This window comes from Cygnus olor, chromosome 11 (assembly GCF_009769625.2).
Source record: "Cygnus olor isolate bCygOlo1 chromosome 11, bCygOlo1.pri.v2, whole genome shotgun sequence".
NCBI lineage: Eukaryota > Metazoa > Chordata > Aves > Anseriformes > Anatidae > Cygnus > Cygnus olor.
Genome location: NC_049179.1, coordinates 8,256,173 through 8,277,403, shown reverse-complemented (window position 1 = coordinate 8,277,403; position 21,231 = coordinate 8,256,173). Strand labels below are relative to the sequence as shown.

Genomic DNA, 21,231 nt, shown 5'->3' with positions numbered 1-21,231 from the left:
GTCATGCTGGGAAAAAGTTCTTCACAGAAAATGAAGTGTTTTTTTCTCTTTTTAAGCTGCTTTGTAAGAATCTGTATTAGTAGGACAAAAGACTATTCTGTAGCAGCTATTATGGAATATTTGTTTGTTTCCTTTTGGTAATTTGTAAGGGTAAAACTGATTCTCAGCAAACTCAGTAAAACTATGTTAGTTCTAGGACAATGCATGTGGCCTCCAGACATCGCTGTCAGTCCTCTTGCCTCTGATCTGCAATAACCCTTTTATCATTCAAACTTCACTTCTGCAAATTTAAAGGGAAAAAAATGCATAAATACAGTGTTGAAAATATACATTGCATCAGTAGGCAGAGTCAGCTGCAAACAAAGGATTGCCCCTAACATTTGGACAAAGATCATAACATCGCTGTACAGTTTTATTTGCATTGTATTCTTGTGTTGTAGATATTGACTGATGTAAAGAAAGTAGGATTGTTTTCTTGATGATTGTATTTAGAATACTGAGTAATAATCTTTGAGTGAGATTGTTATTGGCTGTTATAATAAAACTTGAAATCATTGTGTAGTCTTGCACACAGAGGACAAACTTTTCCAGGTTTGATTTGCTTTCTAGTTTTCTTACTCAAAAAATGCCTTTGCACTACCCTGTATGGCACTGTGCTGTGAGTCAGATCCGCATCTCATTCTTCAAGGTTTGTTCCGATTTTGAAATACATGTGCTCATGTGTTCCAGTTTTAAGTAAGCTATGGTCTGTGAGCAATTTGCAGTAGGGACTGTCTCCTGCTATTTGTTTATGGTGCTGGCCACCACGGAGCTCTAAGTGCAGTTGGAGCCTCCGTGTGCTGTTGTAATATAAACTAGTAATAATTTGTTTGTAACCACAGGTAGTGCAAGAACTCAGCAAAGTGCAGGGTGTTGCAAAAGTTCTCGTGGCTCAGCATGATGTATACAAGGGATTTCTAGCAGGTGAGACTTGTTTTTATCTATTGACAAAAGAAGTGGTATTTATATTTCTGGATGAAGATAAAATAGTTGTAAATTTTCAGCAATATCTATTTATTCTCAGAGGAGCTGACTCCCTTGGTTTTGGCAACTCAGAAACAATTTAATTACACCCATATTTGTGCTGGAGCATCTGCCTTTGGGAAGGTAAGTAGATCAAAGCGTATCAAAAATTTCTTGTGGAAAAGAGACAGAGGTTCTTTTATAGGTATGAGTGTAAATCAAATACCTGAGAGAGGGCTTTCAGATCAGCCATGGACAATTTGGAGTTTTCAAGAAATGTTAAAGTAGTGCATTTAAGAGTCATTAGCTAGAAACACTGATTCACTTCTGAGTTTTATTATGGGCTGACTTGGACAAAGGAGCAGTGCAGAAGCAGTAGCCAGCTAGTCCTACGTGCATAAGGCAGGATGTATAAAATGTGTAACACCAAATAACACTAAGAGATCTGAAAGTATTATGAAAATTTTAAGGAAAAATGCAGTAAATAGAGATGAAAACCTATTAAACATTTTTTGGTGACTCTTGTTCCACTTTTAGTGCTATCAAGATTGTTCTGTGATTTCCATGTTGATAGGAAGGCGTGTAGACCTATTGGTAGCAAATGCTTTTGCGGGGAGGAATTGCATCTGTGATGTAGATTGAAATGTCTGTAAATACCTAAAAACACAGATCCAAGTTCTACTGAAGATCTTTCTGGGAAAAAAAAAATAAATCAGTACTTTCTAACAGGTACGTACTTAAGAGAGCCCTAGTACTAACAATCTGGTCAATGTTGTAGTGTAGCTAAATTAGGGAAAAAGAATATTTTAGAAATCTTGCCAATGTGGAATGAACGGAGCTATCAGCCTTCCATCTGACTATTTTTGATTCCAGTCAATATCAGTTCACATACTTGTAATTTTGCTAAGAGAAATCTTTACATGCCTTAAGTCTTATTCTTATTTTTTTCCTCTATTTTTCACTTATTTTTGATCTGCAGTGTCTTAGTAAAGGTTAATATCAGTGATGGGTATGCTTCCATCACTGAGTAGTGCTTTTCTAGAGGAGTGAATCAATGACTGTTGTCATAGTTATACGCTGCTTAATGCGAGTAAAGATGTCGGGGCTCTTTGTGTTGTACCAGATAGGAGGGGGAGAAAAATCAAGTAAAGCTCTTGCTGTCCTTAGTTTCTTAATGCCTTATGTTGCTCTTGTTATCCTCCTTCCCATTCCCAAAGGTGCCAAATAATTTTCTGGAGTCAATTTCAGAGTAGGAGTGTATATATATATTAATTTTAAAAGAATACATTTTTGTTTTTGGGGGGGAGAGTAATGTTTTTTTCCTCTTGTTGTCTCTGATAAATAGCTTCCAAAATGCTTTTTTTTTCTTTTGAAGTGCTGTTACAAGAACTCAGCAATCCATAATTGTCAATTTTCTGAGTAAATTGCATCTATAGTTTTAAACTATTGAAGCAAATAAGCCTCCTAATTTAAGATATTGAATTAAGGGTTTACTTACTGTAAGGTTCATAAAATTTATAATGTTATTACAATACTGGGTTTTTATTTGGCTGCTAAAGCTACGCGAGTAGTCATGCAGTAATCTTGGAGTCGCATGCGCCTTTTTACTCAGAGACAGCACTCTATGAAGTTAAAATTAGGCCAGCAAATGTTTCTTTACTTAACATGGGGATTTAACCTTATTTCCTTTACGTTTCCTCATGTTCAGTTTGCAGATTCCAGCATTTACTTTGCTAACTCTTCGTCTCTAACTTTTAGAATCTTATTCCCAGAGTGGCTGCTAAACTTGATGTTGCCCCTATTTCTGACATCATTGAGATTCAGTCACCAGACACTTTTGTGAGAACTATCTATGCAGGTGAGTAATCACAAAAGGTACGTGGTGCTTGTGCAAAGAAGGACCCAATGCTGGTAACTGTTTTTTTGAGTCCTGCCTTGGAATATATCAGGAATTTTCACTTTACAGTCTGAAATACAGAGGTTCATGAAAATCAAATGTGGGGATGAATGCAGTGCTCCATATGTGAGAATCCAAGTAATACCAGTACCTTTGGTACTGTATGATTTTAGTTAGAAACTGGGTCTTTCACTTAAATGAATAGAATTTGATATTCTCCTTTATATATATTCCATTTCTTTGTTCAGTGTACTTCTGACCCAATTCTGTAAAATGTAAAACATTAAGTCAATTGTCCAACTTTATTTAATATGGCTGCCATTAGTTCTGATTTAAGATACCACAGGGTTATTTTTCCTAATTATGAAGACGCTAAGCTGATTATTTATAGCATTAAATTGTCATGATTTGTAATTCTTTTTTCAGTCTTGTTTCTCTAAAGCTTGTATGACCCTATGTTTTAATTTAGCTTGTTTCTTAATTTTACTGTACAAGATCATACCACGTGTACCAAGGTGGTATTTTATTTTGAGTTACGTTACCAGTATGTGATTTTTGTGTTGCATTTTTAAGCTGCTTCCCATTAATTCACAGTTTCAAGATGACTTTGTTTACAAATAGCTGGTGTTGCAGCATTTTTTCTGTTTAGTCTTCCCAGCAGCCTTTGCTGTGAAATAAATACCTTATATAGTTAAGACAATTGAGAAGAAACACAAACCCACAGGTACTTGGAGCAGACCTCATTGTCTTCTGTTCTGATGAAGTCATCAACGGTAAAAGATCAACTTTGAATTATAGCATCTTTTTATGTTAAGAATGATGCTTACGAAGCGTTTTTATTCCTTCTGAAATGTAAAAAAAAAAAAAAACAAAAAAACAAAAACAAAAACGTAAGGGATTATTTGAATGCATTACATCCCTTTAAAACAAGGGAATTGTTATAATGAAGAAACATAGAGATAAAAAGTAAATTAAAATACTGGATATGTACGTATATTAAGTGCCTAGGTTTTCAGTTTTGATCATCTGAAACATTAATTTTGGGATATAACTTTACATTAGTGTGTGTGATATTGTCTTCTGTAAAAACAGTGTGATCCTTTCTTTTTAGGAAATGTCATTTGCACCGTCCAATGTGATGAAGCGGTTAAAGTGTTTTCTGTACGGGGAACTTCTTTTGAGGCTGCACCAACAAGTGGTGGTAGTGCCAGTGTAGAAAAAGGTGAGCATTTGTTCTGATATTTCTTCATTTCATGTGATAGAGTTAGTTTTGCTCGCTGCAGGCTGATGTTTCACAGGAGCATTTGTCAAAGCAAACTGATAATGATTTTGTAATCTTAGCTTTATGCTTTTTATATGGGTACTTCCATTTCATTTGATGCATGGTAAGGGAAGATATGGATTATCATCTCACTCGCTACTTTCTCTTTGACCAGAAATTGAGATTATTTGTCTGTGCAGAAATCTGTGCCTGTTTCACTCGCTGCTTATACCTCTGCCACAGCAATCTTGAAACTTTTCCTTAAAGTTACAGCTGTTTGAATAGCCAGGTTGGTTTTCAAAGCAGAATTGGGCACAAGTAACAGTGTCTGGAAATCCACAGTTCTGGTTTAATCTGTCGTATTTAGGTTGAGACAGGTCATTACAGTGTCGAGCTAAATTAGCAGCAGTTTAAATTGGATTGAGAACACTCCATCATTGTTTTATATTAGCTTTACCTAAATCAGTTTAAATTGTTATTTTAATGAAGCCACTGTATCTATGATCACAGAGAAATCTGCAGTCTTAACAAAACTTAACAAAACTACAAAATTGTTTAGTTTGGAGAGGAACTCTTGAGATCATCTAGTCCAACCCCACTGCTCAAGCAGGGTCAGCTGGAGCAGGTTGCCCAGGACTCTGTCAAACTGGGTGTTGAATGTCTCCTGGCCACAACCACTCTGGGCAACCTGTTCCAGTGTTTGATCACCACTACTGTTTTTCATTTTGGGGCTTTTTATGACAGTGCTGTAAATCCAGCGGAGGCAATCATTATTAATATGCTGTGTGTCCCCTGTGTCACGTTCCCACTCCTTGTGTTTTTCTGTGAGGCTGAGTAAGTGCCTCTGAACCTTCCTTTATTTCCCAACTTCTGTGGAAGTTAGGAAACAGATGCTACTTGATACTTAGGATTAGCGTATTGTACTGTCATTGCACTCCTTGGTTGGCTTGTTTGCCTGTCTTTGAAAAGGACCACACTTACTATGCTGGATTGATATCAATACATTACTCATACAGCAGACCTTCACTTTAGTGCAGCTTGATGTACAAAAAAGAAACTGTTTATAAAAGTGTGTTTTCTTGTACTGTAGAGTAAGTGAACACAACTAATAAGGTAGGGTTGTATTAAAATCTTGTGGTAGAATTAGTTCTAGGATGAACTTGTGCATTAAGTTTAAACTCAAGGTTGAAAGTACATGCTTTATGCTTTTTCTTGTGGATGTTTTTCTTAATCTGATTAAAACAGTAACCCCTCCACCGCCTGTTGGTCAATCTGAATGGATTGAGCAGAAGTTGACCAAAAGCGATCGACCAGAGCTTACCAGTGCAAAAGTAGTTGTATCAGGTGGTAAGTAGACAATATTAAAAATATGTTACGGTGCATTTAAGTAATGGTACATCTTAATTAAGTAGTATCTGTAGCAAAATATTATAATTTGATACATTTTTGAAATAGATTATGATGTAATTCTGAAATGGGGCATAGGAGACAGTGGGAAGACATCCAACATCTGTGTATCATGAAGAGGCAAAATGTGAAAGTTTAACATACGCGAGTAAGTTTTTTAAGAACGTTATCATAAGTGGTGAGTCTCTTTAAAATTATAGAAATATGAAGTATTTTTAGATGCAAATCTGTCATTTTTAAAATTACAGCTAATCATTATAGGCAGTTTTCAGTCATTTTACAAATCGTTATGTTTGTATTCTGCTGGTCAGGTATCATGTGATGGACTGTGATTTTTACTGTGTGCTTACAGCTTAAAAAATAAAAATCCTTTGTTATCCCACTAGACTTTTGTACCTAAAACTCTGCCTGAAGCCAGCAGAGGGAGCACAAAAATCCAGTTTCCTGACTTTAGAGTAGGAACTTGATAGTACTAATAAAGTAGTCAGAGTGGTGTTGGTTTATACATGCAAAATAAGTTACTTCAAAAATGAAAGCTAAATCTCAAAATGTTAAACACTGTTTAATAATATATCCAAAAATAGCCTATGCAAAAGTGTATTTCTGCCTTTGCAAATGCAGGTACTAATACAGAATGTGTATGTATGCAATAAAAAATCTTAAAGCATATTGTGTTCTTTCTTCATCTTTTTTTTTCTGAACTTTTAAGGAAGAGGCTTAAAGAGCGGTGAAAATTTCAAGTTGCTGTATGATCTTGCGGATCAATTGCATGCTGCAGGTAAACTTGTTTTCCTCCTCCTTTTAATCCTGGTAATTACATTTTTAAAAAGGTCCCATGAAAAACAGTACAGTTCATAAGTCTTTTGTTTTCATATCTCTATCAAATTCTGTAAATCCTGTCAGTTCAGTCATGGATAAAGTTTTGATTTGTCCTGGTGTTCAACTGTATTTAAATTCCGGGGTCTGAAGCAAAATGGTAAACTGTCCTATTCCTTGTCCTCAAATCTCCAGAACAGAAGCTCACAAACAGAAAGTGAAATTGTAAATGTATAAATTAAAAAACTGGGCTTAGCACTTTTAAAGTGCTGATGTTTTCTTCATACATTCTTATATACTGCTTCTTTACAGAATACCAGTTCTTATGGTGTGAGTGGTTCTCTGCTTGCTATGCTTTTGCTTTACCAGGAGAAAACTGACTGTGTACAGTGTTTCAGCCAAATATTCTAAGTAATGGTTGGGGGAGGAGGAGGAGCTGTTTGTGCTAGGGTTCTTACTACATTAGCTTTAGATTTTACATGTAATAATAAATAAATTCTTTACCTGAATGTCTTCGTTTTTAAATTGGTGGCTTCATTGGCTAAATGACCATATGGTATTTTCAAGTTTAGTTTGTTATTTTTCTTTACTATGCCTGACTTCTGAGCTTAACGAGAATATAAGGTGGCACATGTGTTCTGTTCAAACTTGGTGGAACGTTATGGGAAGGCATTTATGGGAAAATCCTCTTTTGACAAAGCAACAAGAGAAAATAATGGAAACATGCCAGACTGAAATCCTTGGTTTTAAATATATGGCCCTTTGGTGCTGGGAGAAAGGATTTCCTGTTGCTTAAGAAGTGCATTAGCACTTAGTATTTGGAAGTTTCAGCCAGTGGTATGGAGAGGGATTACTATAAGAGCTTTTTAGAGGGAAGTTTCTAAATACGTGCCCACAGTGTGTGGGACTCTTTAGTAAAATACATGTGCTTTTATGGTGGTATAAATTTGGCTTGCTAATATTTTAAAAGAAAACATTGGAAATATTTTCTTTCAACTAGTTGGAGCTTCCCGTGCAGCTGTTGATGCTGGCTTTGTTCCTAATGACCTGCAAGTTGGACAGACGGGCAAAATAGTAGCACCAGTAAGTATGGAAATATCTTTCATAAAAGAACTGTGATGTCTTCAAGCATACTTGTTCATTCAAAGCAAATGCTTAGAAATGAGCTAAGTTTTAATACTGAGCCTAACAGGAAAATCTTACGTGCAGCGTGATGTTGTCACTGGAATGTGCATTTGAAAGCTGTAGCAGCAAACTGTGACATAAATCTCAACTTCAGGTCAATTGGAAGTGTTCTGCAGACAGTTTTGTTAGAGGTTTTACATGTTGGATTTTTTTTTTTCTAGTTGTCTGTGCTGAATCTTTTTTAGCATTCTAAGAACGTTATTGATAGGCTGAAAGGTGTCATTGCTAATGTAAACTTGAAATCATGCTGACGCATGGCTTGGCCTCTGGGAAATGTTCTTTTTGCAGGTAGGCTAGATGATGATTTCTTTTTAAGCTTTGGTAAACTGTAAATGGATTGTTGCATTACATTCTAAGCCAATTATTTGTGTGGGATGAAAGTGCAAGAAATTTAAGATAGAAGTAATCTACAGATTGGCTGCTGTATAGTGGAATACTAAGAGGGAGATATTCTAGTAAGTATCTTAATGTTGGGGAATAAACCTGCTGTACTGCTTTTCTGCTATGCATCTGAATATCACAGAGGACTGATTTCTGTCCTCATGTATCTTTTTGGACTGGGATGGGGTGGTGCTTTTGAGACTACTTTTCATTGTTCCTTACGACCCGGGAAAATGTGGGGAAAGCGATAGACAGAGAAAGCACACTTGAGCTTTTGTAAAATAAGGAGGTACAAATGGAGCTCGTCTCAGTGTTGAGGTAGAACGTACACTAGTGTGTCTTGAGATGAAACAAGCAAGGACACGAGTGACTAACATGGGTGGGCACGGAAATCTATCAGATGCACACTTTGAGCAAGTGTGCGGCCATTCAGTAAGCAGTTACCTCTGAGTGTGTATGGCAGAAGAAGGCACCGAAGGGCAACTTTTTACCTGTTAAGGTCTTAGTGAGACTGTGTCAAACCAGTCAAACTATGACCATTATTTTTGCGGTAATACGTCCAGCAGGAGAGAGCATTACTTGGAGGTATTAAAGACAGGAATTTGGGGTTCCTGGAGTCTGTCGCCAGTTCTGCCTCCTGGGTTTTCTTGAACAGGATACTCTATGCCTATGAGTTCTTTCATCTTGAAATGTGAACAGGGATGCTGGCTGGTTTTGTTTGCTTTTTTAAGTCCTTATCAAGAAGGAGGCCTTCTGATGACAGCCCTGCAGAAGGGCTAAATGGAGGTATTTCTAGGCACACTAATGTTTAAGCTGTTAATCTATACGATAACCCATCACTACAAAAAACAGGATCTGAAGAACAGATATAAAACCTATTGATAAGAATTAAGGTCTGTCTGGTTGCATATTGCGTCCTTCCAAAATCTTGATAGCAGTGATATTAACCTCTGCTATGCAAGGAAATTGTGAAGCGGTACAGAATACAAATGCAACATTAACTCTTCTTTCTGGTGATGTCTTTGTTTTGGCATAAAATATAATTGTTATCTTTTTGGAAATAGCACAGGCCAGCCATAGTCCCCAGTGTAATACTTTCTCTTTGCAAAGGGAATGTTTGTGTTTAAATATAATACACTTTCTTTTGATCACACACTAGGCATAAGGTCGAATATATAGCTGCTGTAGGTCTCAGCAAACTGGCAATTAATCACATCAGTGCTATCTCAGAAAATGCAACTGCAACGTATATGGAAATTGCAGGTTCCACAGAAGGCAAAGTTGGTTGTCACATACCAAAAGCTTTGAAAACCAGGAAAGTAAACTGAGTGTCATTTAACTGCATCATTTGAAAGGGCGTGAGACTGACTGTCCTTAGCTCTTTACTACCCAAATTTCCATTAGTGAAGCGGGAAATGCTAATTTGAAAACAGCTCATCTCTTGTTTCTATGTCCCAAGGCTCAGTGATGAACATTCTTTCCAGAGTCAAGGAAAGGCACGTAACTGTTTATGTTGACATAAAAAAGGCTAGTTTTTGATGAAGAAATAGTGCTAAAAACTTAGCACAGATGGTTCATAGCAACATGTGAAAGTTGTAAGAATATACACCCACATCATAGGACCACGTCAGAAACCTCCCTGGCTGACTAATGAATATTTAACTATTGTGTCAATAAATGATCCTAACTGGTACTATTGCATGGTGCTACATCCTTCTGTCAACAGTTTGATGCATTACTCTCTCATTTCCCCTCATCCTTATTAATGAATATTTAATAAGCAGTGAGTTATCTGGTGTACTGCAAACTGCACACCCCTTGTTTCCAATTGTTCAGATATTTGTTCTGGATCTGGGAATACCTGCAAGGACAGCACGTGGTGGGTTAGAAATGTGATAGAAAATATTTTATGTTAATTGCAATGGAAGAACAAATTGAATTGGTACTAAGCCCATGGAGTTGCTGACTCGAATTAATTTTTCAGCATGCAGGGTAGGTATTTTAAAGAGGAGAAGGCTTGAAGATGCACATTCTTACCTTCACATTCCTAATGTTCACAGTCATTTTGGTTCTTTAGCGAGAATACAGTCCTGTGCAGTGGAAGAGAGAGTTCACTTGAAGAAGTAGAACTGAATTTTCCTCATCAGATTAAGATTATACTGGCTATTTTAACAATCCTCTAGAAAGTGACTGCTTCCTCTTCCTATGAGGTATGGTTGATACCCCAGTTCAGAGAGAGAGAGAGATCATGTTTTCTTTGGAGAACTGCAAAACAGCTTTGTACATTGGTTCGTTGTATTAGCTGAGTCCTGAGTTTTGTCGTTAGCTTTGAATTCCACTTCAAAAGGTGTATGCCCTCCTGGGCAGGTGGGATTTGAGCAGGATAAGAATCTTGGATGCAAGGAATAGTTGGAGTTTGAGACATACTTGCTGTCTTATGCAGCTGTTAGTTTCCACTGGAAAAGGATCTTAGTGTGTGCTCTTACTCTGCTATTAATAGTCTCTCGCCCAGCCTCAGTGGATGATTGGAACGCATTGCTTTTCTAGGCCTCTGGAACAGGGTCATTTTTGAGACTATGGAGGGAGAAGAGTTAATTATGAATTTAGGAGGAAGGGAGGTGCTTTTGCTGCTGCTTCTTGCCTGTGAATGTGTGGGGAACGTTTCTGAGATGATCATTGGGTAGGAAGGTATTCTTCTAAACAATGTGCTTATTTCTTCCCTTGTGCCTTCTGTTGGGGATTTGGTGAAGAAAGAGTAATTTTGGTCATTGGACCTTCAGTAATTCCATAACAAACTCTCAGTTTTTAAGAGTGCAGTTCCACCAGTGTATCACTGGACGTGAGAACCTCACGGCCACGGTAACTTGGCTGAAATGCTGATGTATTAATACATGAACAAACTGCCAGTCACGAAACAGTTCCAGGTTGTTTGGTTTAAGTAACGAAAGAATGGAGTTAATTAAGGAGTTCAAGTTTCACCTTTCTTTCTGATTGAGAATTAGTTCTATGCAGTACATGTACACTCTCAAAATAGCCGTGGATCTCTAAACCATGAGCTTCTTATTCATGTTGGGATTTACGCATTTTGTTTATTTTTGACTGGATCTTTGGTATTTTTTCTTTTGGGACCTTCTCAGTATAGATTTGTGAGGAAGAGGCACATAGGGGATGACTGAATCTATATAAATAGGTGCCTAATGTCATTTTAGCCATTTGGGATATAAGAAATAGATTTACAGGGCTGGGAGTTCCTGTGTGGGACCTGGAGGCTTTGTCCATATGGAGTGGCATCTGGGATTCAGGTGGGAAATCCTACACTGTCTACAGTCCCACTAGGTGCCTATGTGTGGACACCAGAATTCTTCCCATGGTCTCCCAAGGTTTCCCTTGCGCCCTCTTCTGGTTATGTTCTCCCTTCAGCTTTTGAAGATGGGGTCGTGCTGGGATTCTCTCTCTCTCAAATTCTCCCCTTTCCAGAAAGCGTGTGTCATTTCAGGTTGTTTTGTTATCTTCTGACCTTTTGAAGGATCTTCTGCTTCCTGAAATGCATCCTTCTGGTTTAATTTATTCAGAGTTTGAAGTCAGTGTTTTTTCAGGGTTCAGTTCTGTAACGGCTTTAGCTTTCCTTATAGGTTTTCCTAGCTGCCAACAAGGAAGATGTGGCCAGACAAGTAATTCACAATGTTGCAAGGCTGTCTTCCTGAGAAGGATGTGTTACAGAGGGTCCTTCTAGCCAGGCAGAACTCCATTCATTCTTTTAGGTGTTCCATTGCAGTTGTCTTGTTTCTTCCAAAGTTGGGCACAGCGTACTGTTCCAGCAGAGAGGTAACAAGAAGCTGAGATGGAAAACTCAGGAAGGCAGAAGTTAGGAAATATACGATGTAGTAATAATTGTTGCCAGATTAGGTGGTTGTGCTAGAAATGTGATCTGATTGCACAGAAGGCAGATGCGCTTGGATATTGCATATGCTGAGAAATCTCATGTGGGGGAGGCACGTGGGAATTCAGTGTCAGTGTAGGTCTGATGTGATCACCAGGAGTAAACGTGCTGATCCACTTAGCTTCAGTGCTTAAGCTTTAGTTTCATACCAGAGGCTCTCCCTGGGTGTTATGGATTGCAGGAAATGGGAGGCAGATTTACAACTGGCAGGAATTGACTTAATGAGGGGAAAAGAGGCATGTTAAAGAGGTGCAGCTTCAACTAAGATGCTGAAGTGTGAGATGTTGGTTCAAACGGCTGAAAGGCACAAATGCTGTGGAAGAACAGGAACGAGTTAGTGTGTTGTATCAGGTAGAAAATGCTGGAGTGGGATGAAAGTACAAGTGGGAAAAAGAAAGCTGAATAGCAGGAAAGCATTTCCTAGCAGTGAGATACCTGAAGCTGCAGAATGGTCTTTCAAGGAGCCTGCAGCTCTTGTTTCTCCACTTGTTTTACAAGGTGATGGGACACGTTCTGAGCTCATACTTGCTCCAGTGTTTTACTAGGCTGTCCTTTTCAGCCCAGTGAGTGGCTTGAAGCATTTGATAGTCACCACCTTGCTTTGGGAGTAGCTCCAAAGGTGAAGGGCAATTTAATATTATCAACATTATTCCTCTGTTTCTATTTGGTGGCAAAGCAATCAAATACCTCACCTAGCCAGGATTTCCTCTCTTTAAAAAGCATGAGTGGATACATGGATACGAACTCTTTTTCCAGTTTTCTTCCTGTTACTTTCTTAGGGATTGTTTGCTTGCTCAAATCAGTGTATCCGCTAGGGTTTGTTTCCCTTCGCTCCTGTGAGGAAGTGCAGGGCAATGGAAACAAGGTGTGTTTTATTCCAGTATTTATCTTTCTTTTTGGTCTCTGATTCTTATCTAGAATTTTTGACAATAGAAAGAATTAATTAATTTCTTTTGGTTCATGAGAAGTGTAACCCATGACTTGAAAAATGTTCTTCTCCTTGCTTATTGATGACAAGATCTTCATTACTTCTGAATTTCTTACCCATAGAAGAAAGTATTGAGATAACTAAAGTTTCTGTATGCAAACATGTGATATGTTACTTAATTTGTCACACCTTCAGCTAGCTTCTTTGTGAGAATGTGTTATTTCTGCATTAAATTTGTGGGTTTTATTAATAGGCCGGCAGGTGCGCTTTTCATCGTATAAATGGCTGAGGCTGTTAGGTAGCTCACAGATGGGAATAAGGCTGGGAACACTGACCGGGCTTGGGAAATTGTTTTTGGAATATCTCCTCTGATAATTCGCTACTGTTGAAAAGTAGCTTTATAGTGGGAAACTTTGTATGCAGCTGGGACTGAATTTTACAGACTACCTTTCTCTGACTTGCTAAAAAGCTAAGGATTGACAACCCCTTTCATCCCGCATTATCCAGTGTAGCTTTTAACTCCGAGGAAACTATGTTCACAAATTGATGCTCTGCTCCTTGGGGGTTGGTGCAGAAACATTAAATTGTACTAAAATATTCATATGTGAGTGCATTTAGCTGAAAGCAATTGATGTGCTTTTCTCTAGAGAGCAAGAAGAAATTGCTGTATGGCCCCACACTCCAGCAGACAACCTAACCATGCTTAAGAGTAATTACATAGCTTGTCTCATCAAAGGTACTTAAAATGAAAAAGAAACTGTAGTTGGGATGCAGTTTAGTGACATGTACTTCTTGAATGGAAAGTACTTGACAGCATCGCTGAGTAGTACATACTGGATAATTGTTTGATATACAGTGCAATATATAAGAACTTGCATCAAGCCAGAACATACTTTATTGGGTTAATAGTTTGTAATTGGAAGGAATCTCTTGTATGAAGCAATTCCCATTAAAACAATTTCTTTCTAATTCCATTGTCCTTTCACTCTTGCAAAGAAAATAAAATGTCTGAGCTGCCTTTGAAAAGAGGACACGTGCCAAAGGACTTGATGAAACTAGCATGTTTAAGTGCATGCCACTGGTAGGGGGATGAACTGATGTACACTGAAGGTTTTCAGTGCAATTTAAAAGTTGGCATGAAAATAGATAGTAGCTGACAGCACTCTTGCAAAGTAACTGCCTCATCTTGCGTTGCACCAGTGAAAGATGCACAATGGAGCTCCACAGCATTCGAAATCACTGTAAGTTACAACTAAAAACTGTTCTTGTTATTCTCTTACTCACATGTAGCTTTAACTGCCCCAAGGCAGCCTAAGGCATTTAAAAAATATTCACCTAAGAAACAATGAAGCAATATTATATGCCAGCAATTATAAATAATTGGAAGAATCAGTATGCATAGGGAAAAAACTTCATTGGTGTGTTGGTAATTATAATCATCCACATAAACATCACCAGAGTGCTCTATCCAAACAGTGTGTAAGTGGCTCTGTGGATTCTGGAGCCAGTTGTGCAAACTCACGTACATGAAATCTCATGGACTTTCTGTACATGCCAATATGTATATTGGGTATCTTTAAATCAGAAATGGCAGTTTAGAGGATGACTAAGAGGAATTATTTCATGATTAGCATACAGTGACTCTCCCTCCAAGGCATGCCGGGGTCATGTTTTTAAAAGGCTGTGGAAAAAAAATGCAATCCTTAGATGAATACTTTACATAGCAAATGAGAAGTAGCATTCTTGATTTGGAATATTTCCTTTTAATATGAAACATTTGAGGCTTGGAGTTGTATTTCTCCTTACGGTTGTTCTGATGTAAATCTGTGCTTACAAGATTTGAGGTCTCACTTGGGACCCTGGCTCCCACTGGTGTCCTGTAGGATGCTATACGGCAAGACAAATTATAATTCTGTTGCTGTGTGCCGGTTTACTGGCAGAATCAGCTTTGTCTGCTGCTGTAGCCTGTGTGAGAAGCTTAATGGGTATGTTACGTGCTGATGCTTCTGCCTTCACGTGGTCGCATTACTGATGTACCAAGCCCTTTCTGCAGTAGTGCATCTGTAATGTAAGTATTTCCTGATTGTGCCTGCCTGCCCTCTGCTTCATCCCCTCTTAGGCTGTTTGGTCTGTTCAACTTCCTATGCTGCTTCTTTCCGTCATTCTGCTCTTTCTTACCATTAGCTCTTTTCTCAGTCATCTGTCTGCTATCCAGTTCCTACAAAGTAAGATTTGTGACATGGTGGTGACATGTATAATAAATATTTTCTGTGCAAAATTAAGTTAGTGTGAGGGAAGACAACTCTCTGATTTGATGCCATGCCCTCATACCACCAAAACTGTGATTTTCCTTTTTCTCCACTTAAATTACTTTTGGGGTTTCATCTCATCTCAAACAGTGCAGTGAACCCCTTGATACAGAATCTGTTTGCTGTTTTGTTATGCCATGCTTGTGTGGCACAGTGCTTGCAGCAGCTCTTCAGTGATAACTGGCCTGTGTGCAAGCACCAGGGAGTTGATAAATGCCACTCCACGTACTGAACTCTGCCGTAAATGCCTCTAATTGTGGGCTGTGCACCAGCCATGTGACAGCAGTAATTAGAGCAGCTTCCAAGGGTCCAAAAAGCAGGTGTTGGTGTAAAGCCATCTTTGTTGGAACCTGAGAGGTGTGATCCAGATTCTACTTGTGCTGGTTTGTTCTTGGCATGAGTCTCCTACACAGACAAGCCCTGAAAACGAGCAGTTGAATTCTCTCCTTAGAGAGCACTGAACAGTCCCGAATCCTTATCATTCAGTTCTTGTGTGCCCTTTGTTTCCCCCTTACTAAATAATAATAGTAGAACATATTTAAATAGTAGAATAGATTTAAACTAAGATTTAAGCAATCAGATCTCTTTTGTAGTATCAGACTACTGATAGGAAGCATACCATCATATGCGTTATTTGTGTGTAAACAGTACTGAAGTGATCTACTGTAAGTAGAGACAGTAAGGTGGGTTGAGAACTGGCTGACTGGCCAAGCTCAGAGGGCGGTGATCGGCGGTGCAGAGTCTGGCTGGAGACCTGTGACTAGCGATGTTCTCCAGGGGTCGGTGCTGGGTCCGGTCTTGTTCAACATCTTCATCGACAACCTTGATTGAGGGAATAGTGTCTGCGCTCAGCAAATACCCGATGATACAAAGCTGGGAGAAGTGGCCGACATGCCAGAAGGCTGTGCTGCCATTCAGCGAGACCTGGACAGGCTGGGGAGCTGGGCAGGAAGTAACCAAATGAGGTTTAACGACAGCAAGTGTAGAGTCCTGCACCTGGGAAGGAACAACCGCATGTATCAGTACAGGCTGCGGGATGACCTGCTGGAGAGGAGCTCTGCAGAGAAGAACCTGGGGGTCCTGGTGGACGACAGGTTGACCATGAGCCAGCAGTGTGCCCTGGTGACCAAGAAGGCTAATGGGATCCTGGCATGCGTAAAAGGAGCGTGGCCAGCAGGTCAGAGGAGGTGATCCTCCCCCTCTACTCCGCCCTGGTCAGGCCTCACCTGGAGTACTGTGTCCAGTTCTGGGCTCCCTGGTACAAAAAAGGCAGGGATCTCCTGGAAAGAGTCCAGCGGAGGGCCACAAAGATGATACGGGCCTGGAGCATCTTCCCTATGAGGAAAGGCTGAGAGACCTGGGTCTGTTCAGCCTTGAGAAGAGAAGACTGAGAGGGGATCTTATCAATGTTTACAAGTATCTTAAGTGTGGGAGACAGAGGGATTTGGCCAACCTCATTCAGTGGTTTGTGAGGACAGGACAAGGGGCAATGGCCACAAAATGGAGCACAGGAAGTTCCGCACCAACATGCGAAAGAAATTCTTCACGGTGAAGGTGATGGAGCACTGGAACAGGCTGCCCAGGGAGGTTGTGGAGTCTCCTTCTCTGGAGATATTCAAGGCCCGTCTGGACGCCTACCTGGGCAACCTGCTCTAGGGAACCTGCTTTGGCAGGGGGGTTGGACCCAATGATTTCTTGAGGTCCCTTCCAACCCCTACAATTCTGTGATTCTGTGAAGTGTTAGAAGCTAGTGAACGGACCAGTTATTTTCACTAGAGAGCCAAAAGCCTGTGACGTAGAAGGGCACGGCGGCTTAAAAGCATAATGAAGGCTTTTTAGACAAACTGGTGGTTTATAGATGTCCTTTTAATAAAACACCCTTGTCTTTCCCAGATATTTTAGTAGAATATATATGAAGGGTTCTGGCTCCTGGTTAGCTAGATTCTTTCCAAAGACTGAACTTTATGTTGTTAAACAGAGCGATAAGAGTATCTGGTAGTCTAGATGACTGGCACTTAATGAATTGCTCTAAAAAATCAAATCACAGTAATGCGTTTTTAAAAAGAGCTTGTATTAAAGATTATAGGATGTTAGAATAATGTCTTCTGTAACATCTGTTCTTTTATATGGTATAAATAAAATATTTCATTCTTACTACGAGATCTTATACGTACATATTATATTACATTGCAGCTGTGGTTGAAATGGGTTGATCTCCAGTGCTAATCTACACACTGAAAAGCAACTGAGACTAAGAAATTTTGGGGTATCTTCAACAGCTGTGTGGTTTTGTGCAAATATGCAGACTAGATTCTGCGTTTCAATTTCAAAGCAAGCCAATTTAATACAAAATGCTTCGTTCCTGCTCTGTTACCCTTCCATTTAGTTGTTACAGGAGATAGTTTTTCTAAAAATGTATAGAATATTCTTCATTCATATTTCACTGTTCATATTTAAAAGCCAACATAATAGGTGAAATCTGTAGCTGTAGAAACATCAGAAAGCAATAGTCTGTTTTCTGGAATTGATATGATGACTATCAGGCCTATATGGAAGATGTAGTCTGCAATTTCTCTGTATTTGAACACCTTCATTTGCCAGCCTATTCTGTAGTCTGTCCCTGTTCTACAGCTGTGCGGCGCTTTGTTCTGTTGTGTTAAAAGCCACTTAGCTGGAATGTGCATCTTCAGTTGCACAGTGATGAGATCATTTTAATTTCTTGATGTAGATTTGCGTGTGCTTAAATGGGGACTAACTGTGGCATTTTTGAAAAAGAACTTCTGCTAGTATTTAAGGTTGCATCTTTTCAAAGTATGTATAAATACAACCTTGTAATTGTTTTTAACAGATGATCCCCTAGCTACTTTTGTGTGTTCCAGTTGCTGCTTTTACGATGGATTTAGTGAGAAGTAATTCCTTTATTTTTTCTTTTGTAAAATTAGGTAGGTGAACAGTGCAGGTTTGACTGTTACTTGAAATGATGGTGGTGGGAAAGCTGCCACCGAGTTGAAAATATACTTGGTTCTGGATAGGTTATAGCCTGGCTAACTTTTAGCCCAAGGGGGAAAACTGCTTTTTTACTACAAATTAAGACCATCGATATAGAACGCTTTACTTTTCCTGTATTTGGAATGCAAGTCTCTTTGGATATGCTGGGTTGGCAGTCCTGAAGTGTAACGATTCTATTGCATGGTGGTGCCTAACTGGAAAGTACTTCTTTACTCATCTGGTATAGGCGTTGATAGTGAACAGGGGAAGAAAAGCATTAGGGCATGTGTACGTTGAGGTTTGGGGTAAGTAATAGAAACTATCACTACCAGTGGAAATTGCACTTACAGCCCCCAGTGTCTGAAGTATTTTATCCTGCCAGATAGAAAAATTTATTAATGGTGTAAACACCCATATTTCAGCTTTGTGCATTGTCTTATTTTAGGAGAATCATGGAGGGAGTCCTCAGGCAAAAGAGCCTTGTTTTTTCTCTTCAGGAACTGCATTTATGGGGTTGTAGGTTATCTTGCTTAATAGTTGTTTTGGGAATCTCCTGGGTTATGGGTAGCACTGATTGCCCTATCCTGTAGCCGAGCAGTGTCTTATGTTTGATGCAGATCCCCATTTTTCTCATCTGTCTTTGGCAGACGTTCCTTTGGGATTCTCCTTTTACAGCTGCATTGCATCCAAAAGTGGGAAAGGGAACCAATCGTGAGCTGCCTTTAATATTGAAAATTACTCTCGTGTAAAAACTACTGTATGTAATTAATCTTGAGTAAGGTTTGTGAGAGCTTACTGAAACTATGCTGTGGGTACCAAAAATCTCATTTTTGTTTTCTTCTAGGAACTTTATATTGCCGTGGGAATATCTGGAGCAATCCAACACTTGGCTGGGATGAAAGACAGCAAGGTATATAAAGTTGGATGTGGTAGAAGAGATTTTTGAGGAAAGAAAAGAGTTGACTTTTTTGTTTTTCATCAGTAATTTAACAAGCTTTCCAATTCATTCCGTGGTAAGATTGACGTTTTATCCGCTGCTTTATACCATGCCTCTAAGCCTAGCTGAAAAAGATACTGTGGTGGAACGACTAATGCGGTAGAACAACTATCGCACTAAGCCTGAAGTATTAAGTAAAAGAAGCTTATTGACTTTTTTATTAAAAACCAACATACACACACTCGCCTGAATTCTATACAGTAGTTCCATTTGCGTTTATTTCAGAGTACGACATATTAATTCATGCATAACAATATGTAATTGGAATTATGAACTTAGTATTCCATAAAGTAAAAGATGTCTGTGACATTTCTGCATTTAGCCATTCAAATGGAAACCTATTATAAAATGGCAGTAAAACTTTAAAAGGTTTAACTCATTAGTTGCCAAAGCACATCATCTGAAATTGGATTTGCCATTTCAGTCCACAGTGCAGTGTTTGGAAAGAGGAGCAGAATTACCTGCTGAATCATACTGTTAAATGCCAAACATCAAAAAATGTAGGTTGTCCTGTCTCTTCTCTCTTGCTAAGTATTTTAAGAAGAAATTATTTTTTTGGTCTATATCCAGGGAACTTATCACAAGTTTTAATGGCTTTGAATCAGTTTTCCAGCACCCAGAAATTTGATGAGAGGCTTTTATAAAACTATTGCCAACCAAGGAAAAGATTATAAAACTTTACAGGCAGATCCTTGAAATTGTCTCGTGTTTGACCAGTGACAGACTGTAATGAGTTTGTGACTGGTATTTGTCCTCACAATCCAGCCTGCATGGTAGGATGGTCCACGCTTTCTTAGGATTTAGTTCTTCTTGAACATATGATTTATATTATAAATTCCGTGGGGAAATCATCTGGATTTGGGAGACAGCACCCTTTTTGGGGCCTCAGCTTTCTACAATGGGAGCTGAGCTGTTTTTGCCTTAGTTGACACAGTGGAGAAAAAACAACCAAAATGAGAAACTGAGGATGAATGATGGGCAGAGGCAATGAAGGTCACTCTTGAGATAGAGAAATGTGAATAATAGCATCTGTAGCAGTGTATTCTCACTGTTCTTAATGGAAACAGGGTTGCCGTAGTCTCTTCGTGCAGTGCAGCAACAGGGAGACAACAGGGACAGTCAACAGGGAGAGATGGCTAAAGCAGCCCTGATGCGGTACTATCACAGTCATCCCCGTTGTCCTTAGCTCCCCCTGGACTCTGATAGGAGTAGGAGGTGATGGGCCGCAGCATAAAAAATGTCTTTGTTTCAAAGCATTTAGTCTCCTGCCTTGCTTTTGGGTGAGGGAGAGAATGGGTGGGTGGGATTAAATCAGGCACGGACTGAGAAAGGTATACGTAAAGCTGCCTAAGTCTTGATTTGACCCCGTTTGCATTTATCTCCTGTTTCATCTCAGTAAAACTACTAGCCATGCTGGAAACCCATTACTTTATGTGCCAGAATTTCCTTTGATACCGTGCAGCAATATTGGCTGTGCTGTAACAGTAAGACCTCCAGCTTTTTTGGCTTTTTCGGTGCCGTGTTTGGTACTTCAAGATGGTTTTTTATATGAAATAAGTACAGATAAGATTTGTCAATATTAGAAGCATACTTAAGATTCATTTCACCCAGAGATGATAGTTTTTCTACTGTAAACAAATATGTGCATTCTAAAATTGTTTTACTTATGTTCGAAGTGTATTCTGCGTTCCTTTTAGTCAAAGCATTACAGGTGTAATTACGGAAAAGATCCCACTTATACAAACATAAAAGAATTATGCAGCCATGGAAACTGTCTCGGGAGTGTCCCCTGCCCTACGTCAGCCCTGTGAATTATCTGGCATTGTGAACTTCCACACTTAAGGATATGTTTTCCAGAGTAGTCGGATGCTTTCTACCAAGTGAAATGTGTAACTTATTTGTCCTTTTACAGCAAGGTAGAAAATGCAGCTTTTGTGGAGGCCTGGTGAATCCTTGTTGCTTTCTTCCCTTATTTTTAATTCCCTCCTGAGGTAGTTCCAGCCAGCATCTGCTCTTCCCAAGAGATGTAACTTCCAAAAGTTTTGTTGCAAACAAGGTGATGCTTTTGCTTCTTATTATGGAAAGTGACTTTAGCGATGAGGTAGAGAACCAGATCTCAG

At 39.1% G+C, this 21,231-nt stretch overlaps 1 protein-coding gene across 2 annotated transcripts in view; it reads left to right on the top strand.

Annotated features, from left to right (window-relative positions):
- The window catches only part of ETFA (electron transfer flavoprotein subunit alpha), a 32,315-nt gene that overhangs the window by 8,071 nt on the left and 3,013 nt on the right, over window positions 1-21,231 (top strand). For both annotated transcript variants that reach the window (XM_040570699.1, XM_040570698.1), the window contains exons 3-10: window positions 882-963; window positions 1,064-1,146; window positions 2,761-2,860; window positions 4,011-4,121; window positions 5,406-5,507; window positions 6,277-6,345; window positions 7,384-7,466; window positions 18,959-19,024. In XM_040570699.1, the coding sequence (XP_040426633.1) occupies window positions 882-963; window positions 1,064-1,146; window positions 2,761-2,860; window positions 4,011-4,121; window positions 5,406-5,507; window positions 6,277-6,345; window positions 7,384-7,466; window positions 18,959-19,024 (696 nt within the window). The remainder of the gene's footprint in view (window positions 1-881; window positions 964-1,063; window positions 1,147-2,760; window positions 2,861-4,010; window positions 4,122-5,405; window positions 5,508-6,276; window positions 6,346-7,383; window positions 7,467-18,958; window positions 19,025-21,231) is intronic.